Source organism: Canis lupus, chromosome 3 (genome assembly GCF_048164855.1).
Source record: "Canis lupus baileyi chromosome 3, mCanLup2.hap1, whole genome shotgun sequence".
Classification (NCBI taxonomy): Eukaryota; Metazoa; Chordata; class Mammalia; order Carnivora; family Canidae; genus Canis; species Canis lupus.
In genome coordinates, this window is record NC_132840.1 from 61,262,443 (window position 1) to 61,279,661 (window position 17,219).

Genomic DNA, 17,219 nt, shown 5'->3' on the forward strand with positions numbered 1-17,219 from the left:
GGGCTGGAACTTACATGGAATACAGAAGTAAATGGTCTTTCAGTTCTATCCCATGAACTTACGAACTCATTTATAAACTCTGCAACAATGACTTTGGCTTTGAAGTGGGCTTCTTGCATACTGACTGGTTCATTCAGTTGCATTTTACACAGCAGAGGTTGCTGAATAGTTAACGTCTGTAAAAGCGGACTGTTGCTGGGGCACCGGGGGCTCAGTAAGTTGAGCGTCCAACTCTTGATTTCTGCTCAGGTCATGATCTCAGGGTCCCTACGTCGGTTCCACACTCAGGGGAGATCTGGTTTGAGATTTCCTCTCTCCCTCTTTTCTCTCCCCCACCCCACTCATGAATTCTCTCTCTAAAATAAAGAAATTAATCGTTAAAAACTCAAAGTGGGCTGTGGCTACATTGCTTACTGAATGTCTCAGTGAGATGAGGAACTTATTGGGTCTGAAATGACTTGTTTGAAACTAACAGCGTGTGATTCAGCAGGCCCAGCAGCTTTCATGAAGCTCCTTCAGCCCCAAGAAGGCATGCTGGCCTCCAAATTCCAGAAATCAAGAATCCTAAGATACAAGATTCTAAATCATGCCTGGCTCACGTGTGCAGGCAAAGTGCTAAAAACCTGTCTTCATAAACACTCTACAAAAAACAGTGCTCAAATAAAAAATCTAAAATCATTATTCATCATTCCTCGTATGAAAGACTCTTATGCTTGTACCAGGTGCTTCCACAGACACCCTATCTCCCAATTATACAAAAACCACTAACCTGCACACAGCACAAAACACAAAAAAGCACAGTATTAATCCATCAATATTAAAGCTAATATATTGATGTCTGCATACCATCCACGGTGCAGAGCAAAGATACATTATTATATGCATCATCAGTGCTTGTGTAAATAAGGCATACTTCATTTTTATGTTGAAAAAATCATTGGAAGAAAATATTTCTTCCTGTACCTGCACTTGTGCACTTTAGTGTCTCGTGGGCTTATTCCTTTATTTATGACTTACATTTGGTTCTGGAAAACTGTGTGAGGAGAGAGAACATTTTTTGCCACAGTATTTGTCTTGGATTCTTTCTTTTTTGCTATTATGTATTATCCCCCTGTACCTTTTTGCCAAAACTGTTCTTCACATAGAAGTTATTGTAAAAATGTTCCCTTTTAAATCGCTTTAATTCTGAAATACAGAAGTTTAAGATACCTTAAAATGTTGTAAACACACCAAACAGGTTGCTATCCCTAGTTACATGATCTTAATGTGACGTCAGGTTCAGTGAGCACAATCTAGTATCTGGGGTGCAGAGCTACAGGGGTTCAGCCAGGGAGAGGGGATTTCAGTGAGGTCCCAGGGCACTGGCCCCTTACATCTAGGAAAATCAGTCACATCCGCCACCATCAATTTGAAAACCAAATGGTCCAGTGTTTGTCCCACAGGCAGTGGAGGCTCCTGATCACAGCACTGGCCTGGCTGACTGCTCAGGAACACTGGCACCCAGTATCAAACACAGCACAGGCCCCCGTCTTTCTCCAAACTAATTCTTTCAGTGGCTTCTCACTGTCCTATGAATAATGGCCAGACTCCCTAACATTCCTTCCCAGAGCTTTAATTAGTGGACATGTGATGGCTATGTTCTCATCTCCTAACCTTGGCAAGGGCTGCCTCCCACTGGCAAACTCTACCCTCTTTCCTCATTGTGCACAGCTTCTAACTCCTACTCATCCTTCTTTCCCAAGGTTAGACATCACTTTCTCCAGGAAGCCTTCCCCAATCCTTCAAATCGAGATTATGTGCCCCCTGTGAATTCCCACACCCCTGTGCATTTCCTCCATGAAAGCAACAATCTCATGGCACTGTGCCTTCACACTTTTCTATCCACAAAATAATCCTTTTTAAATAAACATCTTCTGATGGATTCAAATATGTGAAGTAGAAATGTAGAGATGAACATGGAACAGTTATTCTGCTGAGGAAGGGGTGGAGAGCCTGAGGTAAAGTGTATTTGGCTTCCCCGTTCCATGTGTTATGACCACGATGGTCCTTCTGGTGAATCCTGGGACTTACTGGACTTACTGGACTACCTCTGAAAGACAGCTGTAATACACTGGCACTGAATATGTATTTGTCCATATTGTCCAGGAGATGACAGGCTGTAAGAAGGCAGGAACCGTGCACGTCTTATTCATGATGTGCTAGATAACTGAACACAGCACAGCAAAGATAGATAACTGGCAAAGATTAGAGAGACAATAATTGCGAAAAAATGAATAAGTTACAGTGGGGGCAGCAGCAGAGCTCAGGACAAAGGACGATTTGTACATTCGTCTTCAACCTTTCATGTTTAGAGAACAGTCCACATCAGGTGAGGGGCAAATTAAATGAGATGTTAAAAAGAAGCGGGAGGACTGACGTGATTCCCTTCCACCTGCAGCCATCAGACTCGTTTGTGAGAGACCAGATCAGGACCCGAACGACATGGCATGGATGAGCTAGAAGCAGCCACATCTGTCTCGCCTAAAAGATGTTCTTATTTTAATAGAGGAAGAATTTTATTAAGATGCTCAGGAAGTATCTTTTTAGGCTAATCAGATCAATTCAGCCAGGAAAATTGAAGAGTAGTTCCAGAAGGAGACGATGTGCATTATGACTCAGCTCTCAAGGACAGGGAGATAAATACACACATCCGTCCAGACTCAGAATGATGGGCTGAGACCTGTGTGACAGCATGCTTATCACTGCTCATTAGAGGTCAGTGACTCTGGGGACGCTGCCCCACTGGTTGACCCTATCATTCCCAAACAATAAAGTTTTGCTCTCATCCCCTGAAAGGGAAAATCCCATAGACAAAAAAATCAATGTCATTATTGTAACTCACAATCTAGTGGCATTTCCTCCTAGAGAGTATGTCTACCTGTGTAAACTCGCCTCTCTAGAAGAACCTATATAAAATACTATAACCTATGGCAACAAGTCAAAGCCATGTTACGTTTAAAATATTTAGTCATCACTATGCTCTATGAGATTATGAAACTTTAATATCCTTTGAGTCGAATAGAAAATATAAACACAGAAAATAAGATCTGACACTAAACTGATTCTTAGCTTTCAGACACTTTAAAAATTATTTATTTGTTGCAAATAATGCTGCAATTTAGAGAATATATATCCAATATATATAAGTGCATATAAAGGATATCGTATGTCAGTGTTACTTCAAAAAAAGCTAGGGATGATCCTGGAGTCCCAGGATTGGGTCCCACATCTGACTTCCTGCATGGAGCCCACTTCTCCCTCTGCCTCTCTCTCTCTCTGAGTCTCTCATGAATAAATAAATAAAATCTTAAGAAAAAAAAAAAGCAAATGGGGCACCTGGGTGGCTCAGTGGTTGAGCCTCTGCCCTCAGCTCAGGGTGTGATCCCGGGGTCCTGGGACTGAGTCCCCTATCAGGCTCCCCACAGGGAGCCTGCTTCTCCCTCTGCTTGTCTCTACCTTTCTCTCTCTGTGTCTCTCATGAATAAATAAATAAAATCTTTTAAAAAGTGTTAAAAAAACAACAAAAAAGTAAATAAAACCTAGTAATTTGTTTACATTGTCTTCTGTTTTGTTGCCTTCCCTAAAAGATCTAATCTTTATATTGAAATCAATATGCTGCCATAATTTTTAAAAAAAGATTTTATTTATTTATTCATAAGAGACACAGAGAGAGAGAGAGAGAGAGAGAGAGAGAGAGGCAGAGACACAGGCAGAGGGAGAAGCAGGCTCCATGCAGGGAGCCTGATGTGGGACTCGATCCCGGGACTCCAGGATAAGGCCCTGGGCTGAAGGCAGTACTAAACCGCTGAGTCACCTGGGCTGCCCAATATGCTGCCATCATTGATGACAACAGAAACCCAGTGTCTAAGAAACAAGTAGACTCCTTAAAGATCTAAGACCACAATTAGTAAAACTGCTGTTCTATCACTAGAGAGTGATGATGTAACAGACAATTCAAGTTTGGCATGTTAAACAAACTCCATTAAATTCAGAATCATTTCCCAACAGCACCTGAAAGCAACAGAAAAAACAACAAAAGGTCAAGACAGTGAAGAGTGCATCTCTATCCTTAACCACTCCCTCCAATGGGAAGTTCTATCTAGTTATATTCTAAAATAAGTAAGGAATACTGTCAGTTAATTGGTACCTTTCTACTTCTTGATCCACACTCTGAGCAACACCAGTTGTGACCATTTATTACAAAAGCACCAACTTTGCGGGCACCAAAATAAGAATATGTTGACTCTGCTGCTAAATTAAGACTTTCTCTGTGCTAAGAGGCAGATCAGGAATGGGCATCAAAAGGAAATCAGTTTAAGGATAACAAATATGATACAAGGAAGTGTAAATATTCAATTAAGTTTTGCAAACTATTATACTTTAATCCCTTATTAGCTGTAGACTCTGGTTTCCTCCTACAGACAGGGACCAAATTCTACCATCACTGGGTCACCTTTAGCCATTCTGCAGGTGCTGGGATGGGGTCTGCACGTACCCCCTTTACAATGAGAACACGTTGTGATGGAGAGTTCTGAAAGGCCAGGAGACAGTGGCAGACCAGCCTCCCACACTGAGTAGAAGGAGGTTATCATTTATCAACTCTAACACTTCCATATCCTTTCTAGTACTCCAGCTATCTGGAGTTATCAGGTACAAGTAGAAAGCTTCTGTGTGTGTCAGGCTGGACAGGATCCAACACATGTCATGCCCAAGAAAGGATGCCTGCCCTGTCTGTTCTCATCCTGACTCCAGCATTAGGTAGCAGCTAACTGCATTAGCGGGAACACTTCGCTGGCCCTCATCTGTGAATGAAGACAGTTCCATCATTAGATATCTGTTTCTAAAACCACCATTCAAGGGTCATGGCTAATTCTTTGTTGTGACTTCCTACCACTTGTAATCTGAGGGCCAGGTCTTCGAAGGCCTCTAAATTAATGTTTGGAAACTTTCACCTTCTCTATTTCCCCTTAGTACATTCCATGCCTTGTCCTCCCCTGACTTACTTGCAGTCTTACCCTGATAGTCAAAAGAGCAAGACTATTATCTTCCTTAACAAAGGAACTTTGGGGGAACAGTTCAAAATGTCTGGAATCAGAACAAGAGTTTTAATTTGTTATTACTTTCTCTCATCAGCCCAACTGTTGTGATTAAGATTTTCCAAATGATGTTTAGACTTTTTCAAAGATCCTTTATTCTTACTTCCTCACCAAAACCCTATGGCAGTGTTTCTCAACTTTTTTTTTTTTCATTGTCATCAATCCTCCCTTCAAGAGCCTGTTTAGACTTTCTTTCCTTTTTTTTTTTTTTAAAAAAAAAGATTTTATTTATTTATTCATGAGAGACACAGAGGAAGCAAAAGAGGCAGAGACACAGGCAGCTGGAGAAGCAGGCTCCATGCAGGGAGCCTGATGTGGGACTCGATCCTGGGTCTCCAGGATCAGGCCCTGGGCTGAATGAAGGTGGTACTAAACCGCTGAGCCACCCGGGCTGCCCCTCCTTTAAAAAAAAAAAAAAAAGATTTTAGTTATTTATTCGTGACAGAGAGAGAGAGAGTGTGTGGCAGAGACATAGGCAGAGGGAGAAGCAGGCTCCATGTAGGGGGCCTGATGTGGGACTCGATCCTGGAACCCCAGGATCAATGGCTGAGCCACCCAGGCATCCCTAGACTTTCTTTTCTAATCATATCCCCACCCTATGAAATGTTAACACTGCAGATACACTATCTATCTCTTTATACATACTGACCCTTTGGACAACCACAAACCATTGTAGTATTTAAGATCCTTTTCACCCTCTAAGATCTTATTTTGCTGCTTTGGGGCAATTTTGTCTCTCTTTGAGAATGAATGCTTTGTAACACTTGAGAATAAGATGCCTTTGAAAATTTCCCAAACTAATAATCCACTATGAGCATTAACTTTTTTTACTCTGTATATAACAATTTTTCTTAGTCTAACCTTTACCCCTCCTATTTTTGTTTGCAAAATGAGACTGACATTTAGGAAAGTGTTGAGCAATCCAAATTAATCAAAATGTGTGTGCATGTGTGTGCTGTTAGTAATTGCAAAACAGCTTTAACTAAAATATGTATAAATTGATCCAGGGTAGTTTTCAAAATTTTGATAATATAAAGCATTTATCATATAGACTAGATAGATGTATAGAGTTTAAACGATGAAAACTAAAAGGAGAGTGTCCTTTTTTAAAAAAAAAAAAAAATATGAGCTGCATGACTTGGTTTTAGTTGGAATCTTGGGTTACCAGGCAATGGTTACATACTTTTCGTTTTCTGTCCTTGACATCTTGTAACTGATACTTGAGAGGCTAAGGATTACAAAATTATGGCTATGAAGTCATGCAAATTATACATGGCATTTTACTCTACACAGCTAAGAGGGCATATAAAGTGCAAACGTTAACAAATGTAAAAACTCAACCAGGAGAAGATGGTCTCTGGTAGAAACATTAATGAGGGAAGCAAAACTATAAAAGTTTGGTCTTGAGCCTACACCTTTTTTTAAGTCTTAGCAAGGAAATTCTATGTTTGAACTAAGATGTAGGGCAATCCACTGCTGGAATATTTTACATAAAAACACTGTGAAAGAGTAATTCTGGAAATGTAGGGGCATCTTTTGGCCAGGAGGTAACTCTAAGGCTTCTCTGTGTCCCCTCCACACAACCACACCTCTTCCTATGACTGGCACACACTGAGATCTGTAGTGTACTTGACACCAGAAAATACAGTTTTTTGTTGTTGTTTCATAGTTCAAAAGTCTTTCAGTAAAGTCTGAATAAAGGGCAAACCAAGAGAGAAACTGATAAGGGAATAAAATGTACAGTACGAATTTATGGGAGAACACGGATTGCCAACTCAAACAGTGAAGCCATTAGGAAGAGCTTGGCGAACTCCTTAGAGGCTGTAGTAGAACTTTCAGCAGACAGAAGGACAGAAAGACATTACTAATGAAGGAAAAAACAGAAATCTATGGGTCAGCCCAAGCAGATGGCAGAAGCAGCTTCCCACGACTGGCAATATTAGTTGTCGTGGAGAATAAAGGAGATCAACTTCAGATCTTGACCGAAGCGAAGCCCAGAAAGTAGATAAGCTCCATTTAAGTCTCTGGGCCCACTGACCCAGGTGTCCTCCGGAGTAGAGGAAAACAAGCAAGCCTGCCTGGGACGTTGCTTAGGTCTGCTGTCCGGACAGCTCTGTTGCTGCAACAGCTGGAAAGCCTCCTGTGCCCTGCGCATCGGAACGGAGAGCCCAAGAGCGGCCCCCGGGGGTCCTGCCGCAACCCCAGTGTCCCAGGCTCCCCGGCCCTGACCTCGCGGGCCACAGCTCCCGGCCCCCGCCCCCCGCCCCCGTGGGAAATCCCTTTTGCGGGCAGTAAGGGCAGCCCCCGCGCACCAACATCTCCTCCACATAACATGGGAGTTCTCCGTCCCTTCCAGACCCGGCTGCAGGGCATCCCTCCCTGACCCCCTACTGACACGGCGACCACAAATCCCCCAGGGAAAGCCGGCCTCGAGGCTCTCCGCCTCCCACAAGCGCCCACCCACCCGAGTTTGCAGCCCTGCAGGTCGAGAGCCCCCCGCGGGGCGCGCAGGCGGCCACTCCGGGAGCCCCGGACCCGGCGGCGAGACGCGGGGCTCGGGGGCTCGGGGGACCTGGCGGGGCCGCCCCGGCCACCCGCCCACCTGCTCCGCCGCCCGCAGCCCGGACCCGGAGCGGGGCCCGCACGACACCCCCGGCCCCCGCTTCACCGGGTTGCTGTGAAAAAGTTTCCTAACAGAAAGAAGCAAAGATGACAGCAAACAAAAACCCTGCCTTTCTCTTGGATTCAAGCGAGCCTGCCCGCCGCTCACCATCTCGCCGGAGGCTGGCGTTGCGCAGGGCTTTGACGGATGCGCTCTGCGGGGCCGCGGCCGCGTCCCGATAGCTGCAAAAGTTGGCGCAGACCAGAGTGTAGACGAGGCCGAGCGGGCGCATTGGGTCGGCGACCCGGGGACCCCAGGGTCTGCGCGGGAAGAGCAGGGGCCGCGGCCGGACGCCGCCTGTGCCCAGCGGAGGCGGGGGCCGCACTTCCTGCCCGACGGCCGGGCCGTGTGGGCGCCGCCTCCCCGGTGCGGCGGGAGCGAGCAGCGGCGGGACGCGCCAGGTCCACGCGGTCCGTCCCTCCCTCCCGCGGCTACACCGGCCGCTCAGGAGGCGGGGGCGGCGCGCAGACCGCGGTGGGGGGAGCCGGGCGGCCGCGCTCTCCGCCCGACCCCGGGTCCCCCAGCCGGGAAGGCGCGCTCGGCCCCGCCCCGCCCCGCCCCGCCCCGCGCAGGCCGGGGGTGGGGGTGTGCGGAGGGATGCGGGGGGTGCAGGCCCCGCGGGGGGTGGGGGGTGAGGGGTGCGGGGGCCGGGAGGGGGACCTGGCTCTCCCCACCTGCCCCGGGGTCAGCCCTGCTCGGTCCGCCAGCGGGACAATCAGGAGACCGGGAAGCCGGAATCCCAGCACTTTTCCCCAAGTGGCGGGCAGAGCTCCCAACGTGGTTGGGGGGCGGTTAGGGATGGGGCCTGGAGTTGGAAGTTAGCAGGAACCACAATCCGATTCTGCTTTCACAGGATGTCACCAGGTGAGCAAGCGAGGCAGTGCTGGACTCTGAGCTGCACGGGAGCTCCGGTGAGTGTGACCTTAGCCAAGTCAAGGTTATTCCACGGGGGTGGGGGGAGGGGGGAACAGCAGGTCCTCCTTCTAGGGCCCCCGTGTGGTGAAGTGCGCTAGAAATGGTCGAGGGTGCTCCTGAATGCCCACCCAGCCCTGCACAGTAGAGGGGGCTAGAGGTCAGGGTGAGGTTGGACGGGAGCACACGTTACACTCTGTCACTTCAAGGTCCGTAGCACCAGGTCCTCGGGCCTCCCTTCTCTCTATATCTGGGAGCTCAGAGGTGCAGAGGAACTGACTGGATTCTAGGAAGTTCTGCGTCATGCATCTGTCTGCCCGGGTAAGAACTATATTTGGAACAGGAGTAGGCCTCGGGCTCTGTTGCTTACTAGCCTTGTCACCTTGAGTTAAGCACCTGACCTCTAGAACCTCAGTGTCTTTACTTAGAAAAGAGAGGGTGGGGGGCATATTTAGTTTGTATGGTTGTGGAGAGAATTATATGAAATAATTTTAGTATTTAACTTTGTAGCTGAATTAAAATCCAAATTTACACAATCTCTCAGCGGCTCATTGATGAGACCTAGAAGAAGCGTTTACTGGTCTCCTTTAGGCCTTTCCACCCCCTGAAAGTCTGGGGTGTGAAAAGTAAGTGATATCTGGAAGACAGCTGGAAGCAGCTGAGAAGAGTAGGAAGTTCAGGGAGGGAGACCTCCAACACCGACTAGGGTAACTGTGTTCTTTCCACATATGCCGAGATTCATGTGGTTCATCTCCTGATATTCTGTCTGAAATACGGTCTCACAAACTGCAAATTTCAAGACCAGCATGATCACCTTTTCTATTAAGACTTTATTTTTTTCAGAGAAGTTTTAGTTTCACAGCAAAATTGAATGGAAAGTACAAAGATTTCCCATTTGCACTTGCCCCAACACAGCCTCTACCATTATCAACCAGGGCCTACTACAGTGGTGTATTTGTTATAATTGATGAACATACACTGACACATCATAATCACCCAAAGCTTACATTATGGTACACAGTTGGTTACATATGTTACACGTAAAGGCTACATTATGGTTCATTCTTAGTGTTGTACATTCTATGGTTTGTAAAAATATGTAATCACACATATTCATCAGTATGATGTCATATGGACTTTTACTGCTCTATAAATCCTGTTTCTCCAGCTTTATTTTTTCCATAAATAGAATGGAATACACTAGCTTTGAGATTTAACTATCAAAGTTCATGGCAGATACTAACATTGTTTTATATTTTTTTTGTTTTGTTTTAAACACACATCCATAGGGGACATAAAAGATATTTCTATGGAGCATGATCAAAAAAGTTTGAAAGTCACTAGAAAAAAGGCTGATCACCTTTTTTTTTTTTCTGAAGAATTTAATATTTATTCATGAGAGACACAGAGAGGCAGAGACACAGACAGAGGGAGAAGCAGGCTCCATGCAGAGAGCCCAATGTGGGACTCGATCCCAGCACTCTGGGATCATGCCCTGAGCCAAAGGCTCAGGCTCAACTGCTGAGCCACCTAGGTGTCCCAAAAGGCTGTTCGCCTTGTCTCAAAATATAATCGATCCCTTTAAGAGGCATGAAGGAGAGGCGTAAAACTTGGGTTTGCATTCATTTACTTGTTCAACAGGTTTTAATTAAGCAATAGATTTTCCCTTTGCCATGCCCTAGTCTAAAACCCCAGGGGATAATATACTGAACATGAGAGAAAGGTATCTAATCCCTTGGAGCTTACATTCTAATGAAAAGGAGATCATAAACAAGTAAGGATACACGGATAGATAGATAACATATATGTAGATATATGTTGTATATGAGAAAAGAGTCAGAAACTGATGAGGTAGGAATGAGTTACTAATTAAAATATACCATTTTTTAAAAGTGGTTGAAAACGCTTATTAAATTTCAGACCTAGCTCCTGAAATGAGGATATATGAAAAAATGAAAAAAAAAAGTACAAGTGGTGTATGTTGTGACCAGCATCAAAATGCTAAAGAGGATTATTTATCTCAATATATAAAATATTGAATTTAAAGCAGTCAAAATAGTGTTGCCCAAGATACTAACACTGTGTACTGTGTAAAGGCATTGTAAATTCATAATGCCAAAATTTTAGCTGAGAATAGTAAAGGATGTCACATGGAATCTGCATTTTCTTGATTTTTAATGTCAGTAAATACCAAAATCAATGATAAAACCAAAAAACTAGGGAGCTGTGCCTCATCAACTCTTCCGAATCTGGTTTTCAGTATTACTTAATAATTAATTCTTACAAATTAAGTTGGTTACACCAACTAATGTATCATTGTACACAGAATAGGCCCTTAATAAAGATATATTGACAGTCTGAGAAAGGTCTGGTATCAAAACAAAAGAAACGATGATTCAATTTACTTCTTACCTGTATCTTAAACTAACTTAGCAAAACATAGAATTTGACACTACATTTTTAAATGCTGATAAGCCAGTTAAAAGAACATGAGCCAACACAATGAATCAGATTTATAAATATTTATTAATATTCAGGATAAAATAAATTAACTATTCTATATTTAGCCATTGTTCCGTGACATTCATATAATTGATATTTCTACTGTTTAGAAAAAAATTTAAATATGAGAGTAATTTATAATAGATCCATGCAAAGTGGCATTTATCTCAAACACATATTCTTAGCAGTGATGATTTGCTGAAAGGGTAGGTTAGGATGTGACACCATTTTTTTCATATACTCTCTTCCTTACATAAATAGAACACAAGAATGGTGTTTTCCACTACATTTTCAAATATGCTTGGCTTCTTTCACAAACTCATAAAAGCCACGGTGGAAAAGGAATGAAACGGGGCATGTCTCATTTCTGCAAGTGGCTCATACCAATTTTATTTTTTTAAACTAGACTTCTTCCAGTTTTAACTTCAAACTCAGTGCAGGAACTCTCTCTTGAGTATAGTATTTAGATTATGAAGCCTGCTCTCTTCAAAGAGGACATCCCTGGATTAGTCATCTTCAACTCACTGATCTCAGAAAAAGCAGAACACTCTGACATAAAATCCTAATTTTGCTCTGCTGATGGACTACTGATCTTTGGAAGTATTGCGCTTCTATGGGACATAGATCTGTTTCTGTAAAATGGGAGTGTTACACTAGATGACCTTCAAGATTTCTTTTGGAAATCTATTTTGTTTGATTTGTAAAATCTCGCTATCTCCCTCCTTCCCTCCCTCTCTCTCTCTTAACCCTGGTCTATATATATAGCTTTATCAAGCTCAAATGCATTTTAAAAGTTGTTAGAAATTTTGAGTATATCCACAAATAAAAGTTTTCTACAAACTTTAATGAGCTGATATTTGAAATTTTGATAACTAACATATGCAGTATTCCCATGCTTATTAACTGTGATTTCACCATTGGCTTTTTCAGTTACCAGTGGACAACCAAGGTCTGAAGCCTACAGATGGTTATTCTGATGACTCTTTGGAAGGCCAGTAGTATCCCTAGTTTTACATCACAGTTACTCACGCACCTAACCTCCCATGAGCTCATCACATAGGTACTTTAGCATTTCATATACTCACAAGAAGAAAGGTGAGTCCAGTAAGATACTTTGAGAGAGAGAGAGAGAGAGAGAGAGACTACATTCTCATAACTTTTATTACAGTATATGATTATGATACTTCTATTTTATTATCATTGTTGTTAATCTCTCACTGTGCCTCATTTATAATTAAACTTTATGGTAGATATGTACGTATAGGAAGAACATGGTATTCATAGGGTTTAGGGCTGTCTGCAGCTCCAGGCACCCGCTGGGGTTCTTGGCACATATCCCTTGTGGATAACGAGGAATAACTACTGTAACAAACTAACTCAAAGTTTGGCTTATCATCTAATATTAATAGTTACTTTTGTTTTCAGAATTATATTTTCTTTAAGGAGATCAGTGATTCTAATGTATAAAAACATAGAGAGAAAAAAAAACATAGAGAGCAGGAATATGTTTAGTGATGGGGATAACTGAGGAAATGAACTACAGTTGATTAATATTATGACACATTCAGAAAGGAGACAAAATAAACTCCAGTGCTTTACAACAGCAACATGATTTTGACCTATAATTTGGCTCAGAAAAACTGGATTAAACTCAGTTGATTTTTGTAATTGAATAAAAGATAATGTTTGAATATTTGGTGCCAAAAAATGAAATTAAATATTCATAAGATGACAAACCATGGTGAATTTTTTAAATAGTTCCAAATGATTTGAAAGACCTAGAATACCGACATGTTTACAGAATATTTTATATCAAGGATGTGCAAAATATGCCATTAAATTTTGTTGACTCATCGACAAGAAGCACATCATTTTTTAACCCATTGAATTACTGTCTTTTTAACAATTAAATTTTCCTTTTATTAAATTATCATGTTTTTAACTGACTCATTTGCTACATGTATCATATTTATCCTTATATCTCCATTATTATTATTACCAGTAAAAAATAATGTAGAAAGCCTTTTTAAGCACCTTTTCCTAAAAGTGTTATATTCTCTGTGTTTAAGAAGAGAGGAAATGACTGAAATTATGGCTGTTAGGAGGGCTAAAGCTTACTGACTTATTTAGTGTCTTTCAAAATACTATTATTTATTCCTCTTTTTAATTATTGGTGAGGGAGCCCATGCTGAGCATTGCCCTTCCTCAACAGACCATGCATGGCACTAAATCCCTTCTTGTTAAGCACTTTTCTTTAAAATTATACTTGCAATGGCACGTATTAGATGTATAGCAAAAAAGTACAATACAGTTGATAGGTTTTACTTGATATCTACTTGACGGGCTCATATCCAAGCCTATTTCTATTTTCTGGGTCCTAACTTGAAGAAAATTATATATGTAGTAATAAAATCATAAGCCCTGGTGTGTTCAATTTACACTATACTCTACTCTGTCCATAACATGTATTATGTTTTTTTTAAGATTTTATTTATTTATTCATGATAGACACACACACACACACAGAGAGAGGCAGAGACACAGAGACACAGAGACACAGGCAGAAAGAGAAGCAGGCCCCCTGCAGGGAGCCCGACACGGGACTCGATCCCGGGACTCCAGGATTCTGCCCTGGGCCAAAGGCAAGCGCTCAACCACTGAGCCACCCAGGGATCCCCCCATAACATGTATAGACAATCAGCAAGTATTGTCTAGATTCCTACATAGCAATGTCAGATACAATTTATCCAGCTATGTCCTGACATATTTTGAACACTAACTTCCAGATTTGATCTTTAATAACTGGTTGTGGTGAGACTATCAGCTTGACTTTTTGACAACGAACAGATCCAGTCAATCAAGTATTTTGTTCTGTCAAGCATTAGTTTTCTTTTACTTCATTGAATTAGCCAGTGATTCAGCTTAATAGAGTGAGTCATTGAGTTATATGACTATCATGGAAAAGAATCCCTACATCTATAATTTTTCTTGAGCTTAGTTATATGTTTTATTTCCATTTTTCCATTCCTGAGCTGCATTATCTAAATTTAAGGTTTCCAAGATGAGTATGTTGCATATTTTGCAGAAATACTTATGTAATTGATCTGGGATGTCTGCCAGTCTCCTTTAGAATGCTGCACTTTTCTCTTTATAAGGTGGGCTTATATCCAGTGAACTGTCATATTTTGAGTTCTCCTCATACCTTGCCATTGCTTGAGCAAAAAATTGGTATTCAGGTCCCTTTCCTTGAGTGAGAATTTTAGTTCAATCAAGAAAGTATTTCCCCATATTTATGTCCCTTGGAATTCCATATTGTACATTTATTCTTTTCCTTTGAGCCCATTTTGAATTTATTAATGACAGTATTTAAAACCTGAATGAATATTTAACCCTTAATAATGATCACCTTTTCTTAGCCAACTAATTTCACCATGTGGATGTGTGATTCCCCTCTATTAGGGAGTTGCTTTTGAGGATTTGAGGCCGAGGCCATCTTTTGTGTTCTAAAATCTTAGTTATCTTTTTTGACATCCCTCATTATATATTTTCTATTAAAGAAAGCAACGTTGCACTATGGAAGAGAAAAAAGTACTGAAAGTGTTGCATAAAATGAATAAAAAAGTTTATTCATTATTATTATTATTATTTATTTTGAGAGAGAGAAAGCATGTGAGCAGGGCGAGGACAGAGAGAGAAAGAGAATCTCAAGTGGACTCCATGCTCAAGAGATCCCATGACCCTGAGATCATGACCTGAGACAACATCAAAAGTCTGGCACTGAGTAAGCCACCCAACCACCCTACAGCTTACTTTTAATAAGCTAACCTGTGGTGGAAATAAATCATGAGGCACTGATTCTGATTTTTCTCTCTGATTTTTTTTTTCTCTTTGGAGACCACATGGAAGTTGTTTCCTGAGTAAAGCCATGAAGAGTCCCTCATTTGAAAACTTTAAACTTCAACCAAGGTGAGACTGTTTTGACCATAGGTAGACACTATTCACTATTCTTATCAGCATAATTTTACAAATATTTTTTTCAATATTTTATTCTGATTAACTAAAGAATCCTGAAATGACCCTGAAGTATAACCGAATGTGGCATCTTTGTAAGGCAATGACATGTTTCACAATTGCATTTTTCACCTTTGAGCTGAGGCTACTATGAAAGCTATGAAAAGCCACCAGTAGTTCAAGTGTTTTATTGGCCCTTTCTGTTTCAGAGCTGGCTGAGGTGAAACTCCAGACCTCTGAGGAGAGTTCGAAGGAATCAGCAATCTTGTTGACTTAATGCAGCACAATCAATGAGATGCAATCTCACCAATGGGCTGGACAAGGTCAGGGATGATAAAAGTGTGACAAAGAAAGGATGTGGGAGACCATAGGAAAGAAGCAGGTCATTTCAAGGGAACAAAGGCAAATTAAAAAATCTGTCCAATTTATTGTTCCTTAAATGACTTGGCTTTAAAATCTGCCTGTGCACCATATATAAACTAATGTGCATAAGGACGGATGAAGCCACAGGAATAGCAAAGTATGTGTGCAGGGACCCTGTCCTCATGATTATGAAGATAAAAGTGTGAGAATAGGAATGGAGGGAGAGCTGGGGTAGAGGTGAAGGGTGCAGAGAGACAGAGAGATTATCTGTATGTACTTGAAGACCTATTATATGGAAGAATAAATAAATAATCCCTGCTTTGTAGAACTAGGGACATTCCAATTAATAGTATGTTTAAAAAATGCAAAAAAAAAAAACCTAATTTGACCTGTCTAAAAATAGAGTGAATTATTATATCTTAGGAGAGAAGTCGTTGTTGTTTAATTTACTAAAAGCATTAATGTGGGGTCTGTGTACACAACAGGAACATTAAAAATGAAGTTATTTCACTAAGGAGAAGTTTTGAAAGGCCTTAGAAGTTTTTTCCCAACTGTAGGATGTTGTACTCTTGTGGTTATATCTCCCTCAAGATTATTTAGTTTTTGAACAATAATCCTATCATATGCAGCACAGCTGGGAATTTTTAATAGTTCTATTTCAGGTCATTTTCAAATGTTTTTCTTATTAGGAGTGTGTCTAGACCCCCATGAAACACAGCAGCATTCTTAATATGGTCCTAAGGCATATCCAGGATGGTGTTAAATTGAGAATAAAACATATGCAAATGAATTGTGTTAATTTGACCAACATCTTGAATAGTGTGATGACCATGCATATATATTTCTCTAATTCATTAAAGTTGGTATAATCATTTTTTCTAGGACAATATTAATTTTACTAGGCTTGAAAAGTTGTTGAATTCACTTTGGAAGCCAAACATAGCTGCAGAAAATATGAAAACATTAAGGCTAATAAAATCTGGTATAACTTATTTTTCACGTTGTTTTGAAAATAACTTATTCAGCAACTTGAAGCAACTATAATAAAACTGAGAGGCAGTCTCTGAAAAGCCAAACTAGGTATTCCTAAAATCATTGTGGAAAGTCTGTGTACTTCACTTTGTGGGAAAGATTTAGGGCCTTATTCAGAGCTAGCTTGGTCTTACTTTGTACATAATTTTAAACATTTTAAAAGGTTTTATTTATTTGAGAGAGAGAGAGCACAAGTGAGGGAGAAGGGTAGAGGGAGAAGCAGATTCCCCACTGAGAAGGGAGCCTGACATGGGACTTGATCTCAGGACCCTGAGATCATGACCTGAGCTTAAGGCAGATGCTCAACCTACTGAGCCACCCAGGAGCCCCTGTATATAATTTTAATTGGATCAAATACGAGGTTTCTCTTAAGCAGCAGATTGGAGGGTGAAACATGAAGATTAATATGGTAAAATTGGGAACGAGAGGGGATTTTTAAAAGACGTACAAACAAAAGAATGTAAAATTCAGTATGGAGTTTGTGGTTATTGAATATGCTTGCAAACATCCTGATTTATCTCTTTGGAGCTCCTACATATCAATGGGATGTTCCATGAATTAAGAAATAGAATAATGGTGCTTAATTATTATAAATACATTTA

The 17,219-nt window shown here is 41.3% G+C and overlaps 1 protein-coding gene and 1 long non-coding RNA gene across 4 annotated transcripts in view; one reads left to right on the plus strand and one right to left on the minus strand.

Moving 5' to 3' along the window:
* PDGFD (platelet derived growth factor D) overlaps window positions 1-8,334 on the minus strand; it is a 229,311-nt gene extending 220,977 nt beyond the window's left edge. The window contains exon 1 of one of the 2 annotated variants that reach the window (XM_072821774.1): window positions 7,906-8,334. In XM_072821774.1, coding sequence (XP_072677875.1) covers window positions 7,906-8,029 — 124 coding nt within the window. In that variant the 5' untranslated portion in view covers window positions 8,030-8,334. The remainder of the gene's footprint in view (window positions 1-7,905) is intronic. The other variant, XM_072821773.1, reaches the window with a different exon arrangement.
* A 112-nt stretch (window positions 8,335-8,446) lies between these two features.
* On the plus strand, window positions 8,447-16,577 carry LOC140630865 (uncharacterized). Of its 2 annotated transcripts, none has more exons than XR_012028540.1 (5): window positions 8,447-8,708; window positions 12,142-12,306; window positions 14,868-14,992; window positions 15,106-15,177; window positions 15,432-16,577. It is a non-coding gene; the product is annotated as an uncharacterized lncRNA (long non-coding RNA). The 2 variants fall into 2 exon arrangements; XR_012028541.1 differs by lacking the exon at window positions 8,447-8,708 and adding an exon at window positions 8,754-9,030.
* The last annotated feature ends 642 nt before the right edge of the window (window positions 16,578-17,219 follow it).